The sequence below is a fragment of the Pelobates fuscus genome, chromosome 7 (genome assembly GCF_036172605.1).
Source record: "Pelobates fuscus isolate aPelFus1 chromosome 7, aPelFus1.pri, whole genome shotgun sequence".
NCBI lineage: Eukaryota > Metazoa > Chordata > Amphibia > Anura > Pelobatidae > Pelobates > Pelobates fuscus.
Genome location: NC_086323.1, coordinates 43,480,978 through 43,498,898, shown reverse-complemented (window position 1 = coordinate 43,498,898; position 17,921 = coordinate 43,480,978). Strand labels below are relative to the sequence as shown.

At 45.1% G+C, this 17,921-nt stretch overlaps 1 protein-coding gene across 1 annotated transcript in view; it reads right to left on the bottom strand.

Moving 5' to 3' along the window:
* C8A (complement C8 alpha chain) overlaps window positions 1-17,921 on the bottom strand; it is a 57,667-nt gene that overhangs the window by 25,205 nt on the left and 14,541 nt on the right. The window contains exons 3-4 of the mRNA XM_063427995.1: window positions 6,020-6,164; window positions 2,417-2,561 (exon numbers count right to left, since the gene is read on the bottom strand). Coding sequence (XP_063284065.1) covers window positions 2,417-2,561; window positions 6,020-6,164 — 290 coding nt within the window. The remainder of the gene's footprint in view (window positions 1-2,416; window positions 2,562-6,019; window positions 6,165-17,921) is intronic.

Below are 17,921 nucleotides of genomic sequence, written 5' to 3'. Positions count from 1 at the left end.
GGGGTAAGTGGGGGAGAGGTTATGTAGTAGTTTTAACACTATAGAGTCGGAATACATGATTGTGTTCCTGACCCTATAGTGTTCCTTTAAATTTTCCCCTTTATAATATTGTAAAGTGCTGTGGAATACGTTGTCACTATATAAACACCAGTGATAATAATAATGATGTAATCATAAATTTAAAAAAAAAATTGCGCTAATCATAAAAGGATTCACAGAAAGATGGCTAGGCAATAAGGGCGAGACAGAATACATCAGATTAGGGTGAATATAAAAGATTTATGCAGACAAGACCTGGGAGAGAATAGTATAGGGAAAGCAGGTGATCAAGACTGAAAAGATCATGAGAATATTCATGGGACATGGGAGGCGTGGGGAAGAAAATGGGGAAGATTAAACTGGTTAGGAGACAAATAAATAGGAAATAAAATAGGTTGAGGTGAACAGATATATTTTCCAGTTTCATCACAAGTGAGGTATTCCAGATTAAGTCAGAAATTGGTTGACGCACGGACTATGTAGTTTATTTACTGCAGTGTCCGTGCGGCAAGCAATATGTGGGAAGGACCAAGAGGCTCCTAAAAGTGCGACTTTTGGAGCATATAAATAATATCAAAAAGAACGTGGCCACTCATTCTATCCCGGTACATTGTAACCATTGTCCCCAATTCTTCTTCACTGGTTTAAAGTTTATAGGTATCGAAAGGGTTTTGGTCGATTGGAGAGGGGGAGATAGGGTTAAAAAGTTATCACAAACACTGGAGCCTGGTGGATTAAATGTGGATGTGGATCTAGTGTGTTTCCTATAAATGCATATCACTATTTGTCACAGTTATTATAAATTATTTTGAATTAGTATGTGATTATAATTAAGCACTGATTTTCACAGGATAAACCAGGTTTATTAATAATAATAGTAAATAAGACACATTTTTGATTTGATTATAAGAAGGATAACACATAAAATGATAAACTATATATTAGAGGTAATACTAGATATTTAAATAACATCACAAAATTAGGAGATAAAAGATTAGTAAATATAAGATCCATATCAACAAATTATGAGTATATACAATATGGGAAGACTTTTGTGGTCTGCTGAGTATTGTGCAGATGGTATTAAGTCAATAAATTTATATATTATAGGGGAATACACCATAAGTGGATTTGTGGTTAAGTTGTAGACCATTTATATGTATTTTTGTGGCTAGATGTTTCAAAATACAGGTGGAACGCAAAAAAAACGAATGTGGAACGCATGCCATTTCCGGATATACAGAACTTCCAGGTTTGCGAGTATAGTTGGAACGCATAGCACTTCCGGTTTCCGGAACGCATGAAAACGCCGAAAATAACCGGAGAATCACAGAAATAATGAAGATCAACTGTGAACACTTGAGAATGCAATTTTCAACAGATGATATTCATCTACACAGGACCAATGAGGAAGGACAGAGAGGCACATGTGATCAATTACTCTTAGGGATTAGCCCTATTTAAAGGACTTGTGGGTGGAGGGGTGTTAGGCTGCTTTTTTTGATTGTACTGCATTGATTGTTATTTTAATATTGTGGTCCCTGAGGAAGTCCCATACTTTATAGAAGGGACGAAACGCGTAGGACCTCTATTTGTATTTATTTTATTTTATATACCTACTTTTATCCAATTAAAGCCGCTTTTTTCATACCTTCACCCGGAGTCCTGCTTTTTGGGTGGAAGTGTCCAGGGGATTCCCCCAGCCCCCCACATCATCAGGGGTGGCACCATATATGCCTGAACTGTCCAAGATCCTGTGAGTGCATTTCATATTGCGCAATGTTAATATTGTAAAACTGTATTACACTATATTTCTTTTTATTTATCTTTATTTAGGCTACCAGCTGGTTCCCTCGTTGTGTTTTGTATATTCTTGAGGTAAACAGATATCTGATTATATAGCGAGAGGAAGAAATAAAAATGACTACAAGTAGGAAAAATACAGGAAACAGATTTTTTTTCCAGAAAATAAAACAGAGATAGGAAGCTGTGGAGGAGATATGACAAATGAGGGAGCGTCAAAATTATAAAAACAAATTGTATTAGAATTAGGCATAGTAGTATAACGACATAATAATATAATAATATGATAATCAAAAGTCATGTGACTTGCTTCAATTCCTTGCTCATCATCCGGAATTTATGAACCTGCAACGTGACTATTTTATGTACATGTATGTGTATTTATATAGCATAACAGGCACAGCATCTTAACTTCTATGAATAAAGCCAATTATTTAGTATGTACAATTGTTGACCATTTCACAATCCATTGTATAGATGTTTAAAGGTTCATGTTTATTTAATTGTATTTTTAATGCTTAAATTTGGAACACAAATTGGGAGACGTGATTTAATCTTTAAATGATAACCATACCCTCTCACAGCTTTCTCTGATCCAGGAATCGAGAAAAGTTGTCTGCAGAATGTCTCGTCTTCTGGAACATCACAATCCCTCTCATCCGAGCCATCTGTACAGTCTAGCTCTCCATTGCAAACCAGTTGTCTCTTAATACATCGACCTAGAGAAGCAGTAAGACATATAGATACCACCAGCAATAGGGAAATGGTCTCTGCTATGATGACCGAGGATATGGGCTTGAAAGGCTTGGTTCAAATACTTTTAGTCTAGTAGGGGGAGTAAGAGATCCCTATTCCCAGCCTGCTCTTATTGATTCTGATCTATTACAGAATTTCAGGACATGAGGTCAGAACACGGCATGTTGACTCGATTTTCCATCTAAACATGTTCATCTTTTCCAGGATCCAATAACTATTAAGACTGTAAAAACTATATGTATTTCCCTACTGACTGTAGATGGAAGTCAGAAGGATATAAAGAATGATAACTTAGTCACCACCATAGAGGTTTCCCTAGATTAAACTTACATAAATACCTGATTACATTTGTAAAGTTATTTCCATTGAATAGTTGGCATAGATCCCCCTTAGTGATATAAAAATGTAATGAATTATCCAACCGTTGAATCGGTGAAGAAAGATAATCCGTGCTACATACACATCTCGCCACTTGTATATACTTAGATTGTTTTACTATGGAAATGAATGTGTGTGACTCCTAAAGAGGGATGTTTAACTCAATACTGGAGCACTCACATAGAGTCCCTAGTGGGAACATAGAAGAATTGATAAGCAAAAAACTTGGACCTGCATCTAGGAAATTGTGGTGCAGCAGCTGATATTGGTCTACAACTCCTAAAGACCTCAGGTAATCTGAGTGTGAAGGAATGTAATCTGACTGCCTTGACAAAGTGAAAGTTTTATTCCAATAACAGGCGCCAATTGTTTGCAGTTTGATGTTTGCAGTTTCGATCTTTAAAACAATTAGAACTAGAAAAGCTACAATTTCTGGGGAAATTGTGTGAAGTGTTCTTGCCTCCACCAGTAGTCTACAACTGGAGTGGGCGGAGTAACTGTTAGTATTTATTTATATAGCACATTTAATTGCAACGTTGTTGCCCAAAGTGCTTCACAGTTACATTAAAACAAACATTTATAAAAACATTAGCAGGTGTACAAAAGGCCCTGTCTATGACATCACTTGCTGCTGCAGCCTGGCACAGGTCAGAGTATTTTGGCGGTTGCCATCTTCAAACGGTCGTATTTTAAATCCTACAGTGAAGAGCTTTATATTGTGAGAATCACAAGACCCAGACCTAAATTTTGATGTATAGTATGTCTCTGAGATATTAACAATGAAGGCACAGTCGCAGTTTAGAAATTGCCCTTCAAATGTGAGCTTTGCAGAGTGGAGTTTCAATGAAGGCCAATGGTCATATTGTGAAAACTATCAGGACTATGGCTTAGCTGTGGACATTTTTAGTGGCAGCAGGGATAGCTGAACGTTTTGATATAAGATTTGTGTAGGTGGGCCTGAAAATGAGGGAGTGGTGGCAGTTTAGAAATCATGTCCTGATTTTTCAGCTTTTGCCAGCTCCCACTCTAGCTTTGCCATTCATTCCTATGGCTGAGAAAATAAATAATTGCGGTGCACTCAGACACCTGCATTATAATGGGGTACTTTGAAAGTAGTGGTGGGCTTAACAACATATGGCCATATGGTGGAACCAAATCCCCATATTTATACTTAGTTAGGCATTTTAGTAGCCTTCTTTGTTTCTTATTTTTTTGTAGTCTGAGTGCGCCGCAACTATTTATTTTCTCATTCATGAAGTTTTGGTCACAGCGGCAGCACCTTTCATACAATTATAATGGGGTACTTTGAAAGTAGTGGTTGGCTTAACAACATATGGCCATATGGTGGAACCAAATCCCCATATTTATACTTAGTTAGGCATTTTAGTAGCCTTCTTTGTTTCTTATTTTTTTGTAGTCTGAGTGCGCCGCAACTATTTATTTTCTCATTCATGAAGTTTTGGTCACAGCGGCAGCACCTTTCATACAATTCAGGTCTCGGGAGTGCCCCCTATCCTTTCTCTGTTTATATTATATTTGGAATCCAGGCCAGATTCCTTAGGGGTTAAGCACCCCGCCCAGGCCCCCCCAGCTTCAGAGTCTCCTTTAGAGGTGGCCGCAGGTGTGTATGTTAAGGAGGAGTTTATCAATAGTCAAGTCACTTTTATTATTTTTTCCAGCTAGCACAGTCATCTGCATTAGTGAGTATACTCATTTTTAGCACCAACACATTAACTATTTAGTTTTAACACTGTTTTTACTTGTTTTCATCACTTATGTTTGTATACTCACTATGCTCTTACTAGTATTTAACCCTTTTTTTTATTTGTAACACTATTACTATTTATTTGCCCCCCACATTTTAGTGTAGGACCCACCAATAATGGGGTACTTTGAAAGTAGTGGTGGGCTTAACAACATATGGCCATATGGTGGAACCAAATCCCCATATTTATACTTAGTTAGACATTTTAGTAGCCTTCTTTGTTTCTTATTTTTTTGTAGTCTGAGTGCGCCGCAACTATTTATTTTCTCATTCATTCCTATGGGACACATTTCGCCACAAGAACGAGGATATTCCGTGAACCATTCGGCGAAACGTTCCACAAAGTAATAGCACACCAATCGGGAACAATCCGCACGTTTCGGTATATTACTGTCTATGTAGTGTAAAAACTGTGGGAGGAGTTAGGGTGGTAAATTTGGCTATAATAAGAATAATAATATATATGTGATATAACATTAAGTGGTCTTGCTATGCAAGAACACTTAACAAGAAAGTGTTCAGATCTGCTCTGGGTATAAGAGTGAAATGGGAGATCCCATGTTGTCGCCCATTTTGGGTTGGGATTACTTTTTTTCACAGTCACAGGCAATGGGTCCAAATATATATTGCAACGTCTAAAAATAAGCATTTTAGTAGCTGATATGTTGTCTTTCTAACAAATTCCATCTGAAGAATCTTTAGTAGTAATGCAACAAACAAAACTATTTCACTCATTAAAGGGACACTATAAGCACCAAAACAACAATTGCTTAATTAAGTGTTTTTTGTGTATAGATCTTATCCTGGCAGTCTCACTGCTCAATTTTCTGCTGGCTAGGAGTTAAATCACTTTTGTCTTTTGTTTATGGAGCTCTAGTCACACCACCCATGACTGACACTCACATGGCCATATTTCACAGTCTGTTTAATCTAGAATTTCTCATTTTCTATCAATAGTCTGTCAATAGTCTTCAACAGCCTCATGTGTATGATAAAAGTTCAATTAACAGAGCAGGAGATAACGTCTAAAGTAAACACACTGTGCTGCCATATGTGATTGAAAATTAAACAATTTTTTAATGTTTGCTGTGTGAGTCACAGTCAGGGAAGGTGTGGCTAGGACTGCATACACAGACTAGATAGATAGGGGCATGATATAGACACTAAAACGGATTAATTAAGCTAAAGTTGCTTTGGTGCTTAAAGTATCCCGTTAACAAATTAAGTGCCAAAAGTGTCTATGTCCTCCTGTGCAGTAGCCAGTGATTAAGTGCTCACCTGTTTCTTCACATTTAAAATCAGATCCACAAATATTTGGTTGGACACATTTATCTGCGGTTTTGCATTTCATTGTTTCCATAAGTGTCCCGATACAAATACGTCCATTATACTTCGCTGGCTGATCCAGGCTCCTGAACCTGTGCTGTGCAACACAAAAAAGAACAAATTCAAGATACATAAATACATAGTATATGCATTCTTATTTCTCAGGTTGTGTCACGTTTTTTTAATTACATTCATTCATTTTAATAGCATATCAGAAGATGAGTATTGCACACTGAAAAAGGGACATTAACCAGAGTATTGCACATTCTACATCAAATTAGCCAAGCTGGGACATAGCTAGCCTGGACAATGCTTCTAATAATGTTCAGTTTGCAAATCCCTGTTCAATTTACAACAATTCCTGGTTTAGTGAATAATCCTGATGGTGTAAAATAAACAAAAAAATATATATACACATTTTTATGTTGTCCTGAAGAAAGTTCCTATGTGGAACTAAAACCTTGACTGCTATGGATTATATTGAATAAAGAAGATTTTATTGAAGGACACGGAGGCTCTTATTAGGCTTATCTCTTTCTTTTATTCCTAGGCAGCAAAGAAAGCTAAGGTGTTTATTTGTAGAAAAAAGAAACATGTATAACTACCCTCACAGGGTTAACATTACATCATTATCTCCTATCCAATAGGAACAGTCCTTCTCTGATATCCTTTCATGTAACCTCCTCCTCCAGGGGCAGTCTGGGCCGGGGGGCAGGGAGGCAATTGCCCCCCAGGCTGCCCAAAATTATTTTAGGACCGGCCGCGGCGGGCCGGCCCTTTAAATGCTGCAGCTGCCGAGCGCTCTGTAAAGAGCGCTCAGATGGCTGCAGCTGCTTTTCCCTCCCTCCCCTCCCCTGTAGGTGGCCGAGCTGCACTCCGGTCCGCGGTCCCGGCCGGAGTGATGGGAAGGTGCACACTGAGTGTGCACCTTCCTGTCAGTCCGGCCGGGTACAGGAAACAGAAACTCCTGTTCCGCATGGAACAGGAGTTTCTGTTTCCTGTACCCGGCCGGACTGACAGGAAGGTGCACACTGAGCACCTTCCTATCACTCCGGCCGGGACCGCGGACCGGAGTGCAGCTCGGCCACCTACAGGGGAGGGGGTAAGAAGAAGGGGGGGAGAGAGAGTAAGAAGAAGGGGGAGGGGGTACGAAGAAGGGGGGAGAGAGAGTAAGAAGAAGGGGGGGAGAGTAAAAAGAGGGGAGGGGGGAGAGTAAAAAGAGGGGAGGGGGGAGAGTAAGAAGAGGGGAGGGGGGAGAGTAAGAAGAGGGGGGAGAGTAAGAAGGGGGGAGAGTAAAAAGAGGGGAGGGAGAGTAAAAAGAGGGGAGGGGGGAGAGTAAGAAGAGGGGGGGAGTAAGAAGAGGGGAGGGGGGAGAGTAAAAAGAGGGGAGGGGGGAGAGTAAAAAGAGGGGAGGGGGAGAGTAAAAAGAGGGGAGGGGAGAGTAAAAAGAGGGGGAGAGTAAGAAGAGGGGAGGGGGGAGAGTAAGAAGAAGGGGGAGAGTAAAAAGAGGGGAGGGGGGAGAGTAAGAAGAGGGGGGAGAGTAAGAAGAGGGGAGGGGGGAGAGTAAGAAGAGGGGGGAGAGTAAGAAGAGGGGGGAGAGTAAGAAGAGGGGAGGGGGGAGAGTAAGAAGAGGGGGGAGAGTAAGAAGAGGGGAGGGGGGAGTAAAAAGAGGGGAGGGGGAGAGTAAAAAGAGGGTAGGGGGAGAGTAAGAAGAGGGGGGACAGTAAGAAGAGGGGGGATAGTAAGAAGAGGGGGGGAGAGTAAGAAGAGGGGAGGGGGGAGATTAAGAAGAGGGGAGGGGGGAGTAAGAAGAGGGGGGAGTAAGAGGGGAGGGGGGAGTAAGAAGAGGGAAGAGAGGGAGTAAGAAGAGGGGAGGGGGGATAATAGGAGGGGGGGTAAGAAGGAGGGGAGATAATAGAAAGAGGGGGGTAAGAAGAAGAAGGGGGGAGTAAGAACAAGAGTGGGGAGTAATTAGAAGAAGGGGGTAAGAAGAAGAGGGGGGTAAGAAGAAGAGGGGGGAGTAAGAAGAAGAAGGGGGTAAGAAGAAGAAGGGGGTAAGAAGAAGAAGAAGGGGTTAAGAAGAAGAAGGAAGGGGTAAGAAGAAGAAGGAGGGGGTAAGAAGAAGAAGAGGGGGTAAGAAGAAGTAGGAGGGTTAAGAAGAAGAAGGGGTAAGAAGAAGGGGGTAAGAAGAACAAGGGGGGGAGTAAGAAGAACACAGGGAGGAGGGGGGTAAGAAGAACACAGGGGGGGTGAGAACACACAGAGGGAGGAGTGAGAAGAACACAGGGAGGGTGGAGGGGGGATGAGAAGAGCACAGGGAGGGTGGGTGAGTGTGAGAAGAGACCGCTAGGGGAGGGTGGGGGAGAGGAGAGACCACTAAGGGGCAGGGGAGAGCTCTAAGGGACAGAAGGGACAGCTCTATAGGACAGGGGGCAAGACAGGGAGCTCTTTAACACTACGCGCACACACACACACAATGCACCCCTATACATACACAGAAACACACAATGCATCCCTATACATACACAGAAACAGAACATGCTTCCCTTACACACAGAGAAACACACAATGCATCCATTACACACACACACACAATGCATCATTTGCACACATACACAGAAACATACAATGCAAACCCTTACACACACATGCAAACACACACACTGTTTTTCTAACATACACACAGAAACACAATGCATCTCTTACACTCAATGCACACACATACAGACACACACCTTGCATCCCTTATGCATACAAACACAGATTCACACAATGGATCCCTCACACACAACCAGAAACACATAATACATCCCTTATACACAAATACACACTGCTTCCACTACACACAAACACACTGCATCACCTGCACAAACTGGTATCCCTATACACTACATACCATAAGCACACATATGAGATAACACATAACACATCCCCTACACACTCCACTCCCTGTGAGCGAGCTCATGGGTGGGTGGAACATATAAGTGGACTTATGAGTGGGCCTTATGGGCATACTCACCGTCAGGCACTGGGGCCCAGACCTTGAGCTGTGTAAGAGGCCCCCAAAAAATTGAGCTGCTTCCAATTCTCCCAGAACGTTGAATTTTGTGACCACAGTTGCAAACAGCCTCCAGAGGTCCTGTTCTACACCAGACCAGTGGAGCCAAACTGCAGCCCATCATCATCCTCATCTAATTGTAAGTAGGCAATCTAGTATATTATTAGTGACACTAATCTATAATTTACCTCACATTAAAGGGACACTATAGCTTAATGAAGTGGTTCTGGTGTCTATAGCTGGTCCCTGCAGGCTTTTTAATGTAAACACACACTGTGTGCAGCACTGGCGTTAGTTCATATGGCAGATCATATGGGTGGGGCATTGTGATGTCACATGCAGTGGTGTATCCTAGTTTTGTGCTGCCCTAGGCAGGACAAAACTCAGGAGCCCCCCCCCCCCCCACCCCCACCCCCACCCAACCCCGCCCCGCATTCTAAATACACACACACACATTCACTGACAGATACGCATTCACTAGCTAACATAAACACACACTCAGTAACAGACAAACACACTCACTAACACACACACACAAACTCACTAACAGACACACACTCACACTCACTAACAGACACACACTCACACTCACTAACAGACACACTCACACTCACTAACAGACACACAATCTCACACTCACTAACAGACACACACACACACACTCACTAACAGACACACACACTCACACTCACTAACAGACACTCACACTCACACTCACTCACATTAACACTTTTTTTTTTTTTACTTTAACCCCCCCCAGCTGGGGGGGTTAAAGTAAAGTTACCTACTTGGAAGGAAGATCTGCCAATCTACATATCTGGTCTTCTGAGAAGGAAGCTTATTCACTCAGCACTCAGTGGTGAAGTCATGCTTTCCTTTTACCCTTTCCTTTTACCCTTAAAAGTACTATAATGGTGTGTGCATACGATTCACGTTCCTACTACTTTTAACAGTCTCCCCCATTGGTATCTCCTATACAGGCTGTGCTGCAGTCATGCACATTTGGCTTCATCCATTGAAAAACACAAATTAAAAGTTTTGTTCATGACATTTCATAAAACTAATACCAACTTGCCAATTGATCATTTCCATATTCCTTAAATCCTTGCTGTGGAAGAACTAAAGGATCCAGCTACTTCTTACACACCAACCATGGGAGAATGCTGTGCCCACAATCTGCAATTTAGGGAATGCTGGGGGGGGCGGTCATCTTTCTCCCTGGTGGTCCAGTGGCTGCTGGGCGGCTGGCGAGGGAGCACTTCTTCTGAGCTGTCTGCTCAGCTCCCTCGCGCGCCGCACAGTGAGGCTGGGAGCCGGAATATGACATCATATTCCGGCTCCCAGCCTCACTCTGCGGCGCGCGAGGGAGCTGAGCAGACAGCTCAGAGAAAGTGCTCCCTCGCCAGCCGCCCAGCAGCGCCGCCCCCCCGCCCAGCATGTCTGTTAGCCGCAAGGCTAACAAGACATTTGCCTTAGGCATTTGGGGCGGCTTTTTTTGCCGCCCCTTGGAAAATGCCGCCCAAGGCAAATGCCTTGTTTGCCTCGCGGCTAATACGCCCCTGGTCACATGGGGGGGCGGCAAATTTATATTTTGTCTAGGGCGGCAAAAATCCTTGCACCGGCTCTGATCCTGGGCAGGTGCACCAGTCTACTGGTGACCCACAGGAGGGGAGTGCACTGATTGCACTGCACTCTTCTCCTGCCCAGACCCGTCTTGACCGCAGTGCAAGTGCCCTCTGCCCCTAATTTACAGTGGCTCACACTCACAACAAGCAGTGCCTAGAGCCCTTTGCAGAGACGGAAACAAAGAGGTTCTGCGGCAGCTGGCCGTCCTGCAAGCATTACATTAAACAGCTGTTCCCCATGCAGCCACAGGTGGCGTTGTGCTGGGAGACTGTGATTACTCTTCACTTCCTCCCAGCCTACAGAGCAGCGCATGGGGGAGAGAGGAGGAGGCATGATTTAATCTTGACTAAATCCTCTAAGCAAACCTTTATAAATTTGGGGGGGATCAGCTCTGTTTCCACAGTTTATTGATGTTTACTCTCATCTCTGTATTAATATTGAGGGATGTCTAAGTAGTAACATCAGTGTGTGTCAGCAGGGCCAGCCGTTAGGGTGGGCAAGCTGTGCGGTCACGCAGGGTGCCATGACAACAGAGGCGCCCGGCGGCCAACACAGCTCACAAGTTGGGTACACCAGCATATTTAATTTAAACGATTCGCTGGTGGTCCACTGGTGCGCACCAGCAGTAGGTGCAGTCAGATCATATCCTCTCCCTCGTGGTTCCGGCGCTCAGTTAGTGAGTCAGAGCACAGGCTCAGAGATTCTCAGCCTGTGCTCTGACAACATTGAAAGTCAGAGCCGTGAAGGAGCGGGTATGGCAAAGAGCTACTGATTAGCATAACATCAATATCCGTTATAAAACCAGAAAAAGGTGGGCATGGACGGTGAACTGATTTGGTGGCGCAATGGGCCACTTGACTGGTTTTGCCCCCCAGGCCTAAGGCTGCCAGCCCTCCCCTGTCCTCCTCTTCCTCTTTCTTTGCTGCTGCCTCAGCTAAGTAACACCTTGTTTCTTACATGTCATTTTCATTGTGATTTACCTATATGTGTATATGGCTTTATTTTGATTAATGATTGTTTGATTTGCACTACTCGCACTAAAACGCATTGGGCGTTTTGTTTCAGCCCTCCCTGAGGCTACTCCTCCGTGGGGAAGCCTTTTCCCTCACTTTCCCACCGGTACCCCGCCCCCCCGGCAGGGATACCGGCTCCGAGAATACCGCCGGGTAGTTTATTACCCTCCCCTCACGGACACACGGCGCAGGGTACCCTCGGGGACCGGCCCGTTTTTTTCTCCCTGCAGAGAGTTCCCCCGCCGCATCCTCTCACAAGTGAGCACCGCGCGCGCGCATGCGCGGTCCTGACCGCACATCGGCATCCATCTTAAAGGGGCGGCGACCCAAAAATGTTGCCGCTCTTTTTTCTCCCTCAGCTCGTTCAGCCCATTAACAGGGCGCGAGCTGATTGGCCTGATAGTGTGCCTGTCAGCTTACCAGTGCTCCCAGAAGCCATTCCTGAGGGAACACTCGGTAAGCTAACAGTGCAATCTGTTTTTGTTGTCCTATTGCCTTGTCTCCTGCCTTTATCAGCCCTCACACTGCTGCTACATCAGGATACATATATCTGCCTTATTACTCTTGGGTCACACTTAACTGCTCGAAGATGCAGACCCCTGAGGATTACTCTGCCCCTGGCCCTAGTGACAAAAGGGATACCAAAGCCCAGCACAGACCCACTGTGGCTGAACCCATAACCCAGCTAGAGCACTTGGACTCGGAGGAGTTCCACTCGCTCCTGGACGCCACCATGTCTAAGTCAGTTACCCAAGCTATTTTTACTGCCATGGGGGTTATGTCTGATAACATATCACACTCCATCTCGAGTGCCATTAAGGCATCCAAACCCAAAATGACTCACGCCAAGGCCGCAGAGGGGGATCCTTTACACAGAGAAGACCGTAAGGCCGTGAGTAAAACCCACAATGTGGGAACACATGCCTCCAAAACTAAACGTCCTGTCACACCTGAGGTCGTGGGGCCCCCACGAAAACGAGCCACCCGCCGGGCAAAAGCGGCGCGGACATGGAAGAGGGCAAAAGCCCTAACAGATTATTCCAACTCTGGTTCGGATACTGAGGAGGTTTCGAACGAGTCCGACGAAGTCGACTCAGACGAATGGGAGGTTTCCTCCCCGGACCGTAGTCCAACACGCAATCCAGCCAACCCCTTGTATGACACTGAGGATGCAACCGCTATTCTAGACCCCCAGGGTGAACCTCTGTTCAACCCGGATACTTTACAAAATCCTAGGTCGGCGGAATGGTATCCCACCGATCATGTGGCACGATACATAGCAGCCAGAATCCACAAAAACCTTTGGATAAAGCCACAGACAAAAACTTCGGGCGGAATGCCCACGCCCAACAGTGCCCGATATGGCCTGCGCCACGCCAGACATTGACCCAAAAATAGCACAATTCCTGGGTAAGTCTGGCTGGAAAGCAAAGAAGGGACTTGATTACTCCCTACGCCATTGTCAAGATAAAGTGCTGGATACACTAGGCCCTAGTGCCAAGATTTTTGAATTGGTCGAAGCGGCCTTAAATGAGGGAACACCTCTTGATTTACTAGCCATTAGAGGCTGGGCCCAGAGGTCGATATGCCTCATCGGCAACGCAAACGCTTCGCTGGCCACCGAAAGGCGCAAAACTATATTAATGAAAATCGAGCCCAAGCTCATTAACATGGCCCTCACCGAACCGGGACCGCAAGCCAAGGGTCTCCTGTTCGGAGACAACTTTGTTAAGGAACTGGGAACTTATGTGAGCACATTCACGGCCCTAGACAAGGCACAGACGAACATAAAACGAGTGTTCTCCCCCAGAGTTTTTGATGGGGCTGGCAGACACCGGGGCCGTCTGCCCTGCGGTTCTTACCGGGGATACAGAGGTCCTGCCACGGCTTGATTTCAGCCACCAGAGAGTAGAATACCCTCACCCTTCTTTCCGGTCAGGGCCAGACCATGGCAACCTCGAGGACCCAGAGGCAACTCGTACAGCCGACGACCTTATGGTGAGTGTATTACCTTTCCCCTCCCCGGGTATACCGACTGTGGGGGGCAGACTGTTACACTTTATGGAGACCTGGCAACAACTGACAGCAGACATATGGTTCCTCAGTACCATCAGGGGTTACCACATAGAGTTTGTACGACCCCCGGTCCAAACATTCATGCCACACCGCATAGCTTTCTCCACACGAGACAAGGGCTTAGTGAGCGAAGAGATTCTCACCCTCCAAGAAAAAGGTGCCATATATCAGGTCCCTTTACCATCCGCTGGGTTCATGAGCAACCTTTTCCTGGTGTCCAAGAAGGGCGGCGGAGTACGCCCAGTCATCAACTTGCGGCCACTAAACGCATTTGTACGGAACCACCATTTCAAAATGGAGGGTATCCACTGCCTGCGAGACCTGCTCAGATTAGGGGACTGGATGGTGAAACTGGACCTACAAGATGCCTATCTTACAATCCGTATTGCGGAGGAGTGCCACCACCTGCTCCAATTCCAATGGGAAAAGGCGACATGGAGATTCCGATGCCTTCCCTTTGGACTCTCATCGGCCCCTTGGTGCTTCACCAAGCTTCTGAAGCCGGTGGTCGCCTCGTTACGCATCAGTAACATGCGGATGATCATTTATCTGGACGATATGCTGATCATGGCACACGAGGCCCATCAATTGCAACAACACCTAGCATGGGCATTGACATTGCTACAAAATTTGGGATTTCTCATCAATTGGGAAAAATCGGTACTTACCCCGTCCCAAAACATGGAATTCCTGGGTTTCCACATAGACGCAATTACCGGGACACTCAGCCTACCAACGGAAAAAGTCAGACGCATAAAAAAGGAGATCCGCAGAATGCTCGCAAGACCAGTGTTAACACTCCGGCAACTAGCCAGAGTAATCGGACTCCTCTCAGCCTCCATCCAGGCAATCTTCCAGGGGCCACTGCACTACAGGGCCCTGCAATGACTAAAGGCCGCACAGCTGCGCTCAGGGCACTTGTACTCCAACTCTGTGCCACTCGACTACGAGGCCAAGCAGGAGCTCACATGGTGGCTGCAACATATGGAGGCATGGATCAGCAGAGCAATATTCGGGACTGCCCCAGACTTCATCATAGAATCCGATGCGAGCACACACGGTTGGGGAGCGCGTTGCGGGCCTACCTCCACCGGAGGAATCTAGTCGTGCTCAGAGAAAAACTTGCACATCAACGGTTTGGAACTCATGGCAGGATCTTTCGCGCTGAAGAGCCTCCTCGGGGGCATAACCAACTGCTCCATCGTCCTCTGAATGGACAACATTTTCGCAGTCTGCTACATCAACCACCTCGGTGGCACGAGATCAAAGATATTGGCAGGCCTGGCCAAGAAGTTCTGGCAACACTGCCTGGAACACAATATTTCAGTCCAAGCGGAATACATCCCAGGAATGTCCAATGTAGTAGCGGATTGGCATTCCAGACATCTACACGACGCCAGCGACTGGCGGCTGGGCCGAAGTGTGTTCTTACGACTTCAGACGCTCTGGGGCCCGATGCAAATCGACCTATTCGCATCTCGGCTGAACTCCCAACTACCAACAATCTTCAGGTGGAGACCAGACCCAGACGCACTAGCAGCGGACGCTTTTCTCCAACACTGGCCGAACAGCCGATTGTATGCCTTTCCTCCATTCTCCCTCATAGCTCGAACACTAGTACATCTCAGACGTACTCAAGCGTCACTGGTCCTCATAACACTGTTTTGGACAGCCCAACCGTGGTTTCCAACACTCATGGAAATGTCCATGGACCTCCCGAGACTGCTTCCGGATCCCTTGTTCCTTTTATCAGACCCAGAGGGCAATCCACACCCCCTCCTGGCCCAGGGGCAACTCAGAATTCTTAGCGTGGCTCCTTTCAGGGGACCCTGGATCATACCAGATGTTCCACAAGACACTATCGAGCTACTGGCAGGAGCTTGGTCGCCTGGAACTAGACGCTCCTGCCTCTATGCCTGGAACGGATGGACTAGTTGGTGCATGGAACAACAAGTGGATCCCGTACATGCTCCTGTAAATTACCTGTTACGTTTCCTCACCAACCTGCATAATCAAGGCTTAGCCTACCGAACCATTAATGTCTACAGATCGGCGATCTCAGCAGGACACAGAGGAATAGATGGAACCCCGATGGGTCAACAACTACTAGTATGCCGTCTCCTAAGGGGAATTCGGTTTGCTCGTCCACCACAACCCCGATATACGTCACTGTGGGATGTCAACTCAGTCCTCAAACTGTTGGAATCCTGGCCTCAAAACTAAGCACTCACGCTTAAACAACTGTCAGTGAAACTGACCATGCTCCTCTGCCTGCTATCTTGCAAGAGAGTATCAGACGTTAGAGCACTGGATGTTGATGCACGTACTTTACCCCCACGGGAGTCTCATTCAACATCTCCAGATGTACAAAATCGTCAATTACATCAGTTTCATACCCTTCGTTCTCACATAACAATAAACTCTGCCCAGTGCACTGTTTACGAGAATATGAGAAACGAACCTTGGAGTTCAGGAACCCAACACAGCCAGAATTGTTTTTGGCTATCAGACAACCTCACCAACCTGTATCCACGGTGACCCTCGCCCGCTGGGTGAAATGTATAATGACTTTAGCACACATAGATACCACCGTATATGGCGCACACTCTACTAGAGGAGCCGTGGCATCAAAAGTTTTCACGTTAGGTTGTAGATTAGAGGACCTCATGAGAACAGCAGATTGGTCCCGGGAATCGACATTTAAGGAATATTATTTTCGACCTACGGAACATGTATCGAGTATAGTTATTTCACAGCTTTGAACTAGCCTAATAAGAGCCTCCGTGTCCTTTAATAATATATCACACAGGTAACGATTGCATGTTTTTACATATAACTGGTTACATAAACAGCTCAAGTTGATATAAAAGATTAAAACGAAAATAGTTGGCAAGGACACGCTTTACCATTGTTTTTCTTTGTCCCTTCCAGCGTGAAAAATTCTACAACACCCATTGTGGATGATGATTGACCTCACAGTTCAGGAGGATCAGTTCCGGAAGTTCCTTGTTTTTCTTTCTCATGGAAGAGTTCAAGATCGAATTCAGTGGTCAACCGTTTGTATGTTTGGTTTAGAACGAGTTGATAGTTAATCGCTACAGGAAAAATTTTTAGCTTCGGCATCATCAGAAAAGAGGAAGAGGAGGAGGTTACATGAAAGGATATCAGAGAAGGACTGTTCCTATTGGTTAGGAGATAATGATGAAATGTTAACCCTGTGAGGGTAGTTATACAGGTTTCTTTTTTCTACAAATAAACACCTTAGCTTTTCTTTGCTGCTGAGGAATAAAAGAAAGAGATAAAACTAATAATCGCCTCCGTGTCCTTTATAAAATCATGACTTTACGTCATGTGATTAGTAAAATCTGGTCATTTGTTTGGAACTCCTAGAGTGCTGGTATCATTAACCTTTATAGGCAGTGTGGCACTGACACCAGGTAAATATATAACTTTCAATGTGGAGTGCAAAGCCTATATATATATATATATATATATATATATATATATACAAAAAACAAGTCCTGCGCTCAAACTCCCATCACTCCTAGGTGGCAGCAATGACCACAGTACACACCAGTTCCAATATGTACAGTAAAAACGAAAGAAAAAAGTTACCTCCGCTCTTCCCAAATCCATATGCATATTTAAACAAATGGAGGTTATTTAGTTTCTACAATGGCCATTAGAAACTTTAGCCCACCTGCCACGTCAAGGCAAACCTCTCAGGTGGGTCCTACACTGAACTTTCACCTTGCTTAAAGAGCCAGCATTATATGAACAGTGTAAAAATAAACATTTCAGGTGAGCCACCTAAAATGTATGTAGGTTAAAGTCACATTGCAAGTCCCTTATGCATTACCTAGATCAGTGATTCATAACTCTAGACAAGGACCCAAAATTAGATCAGCATGCTAGATTAGTGTATCCTTAGTGGTTGGAACAGACACATTGCATGTTTCAAGCTGCACGAAACTACCAACAATACATTCGTTAACATAACATCATTGTCTTCCTAGGTGCAGTCCACACCCCTCTTACAGTGGCAACGTTTAATGATACTGTTACATTGATTTTCAAATTC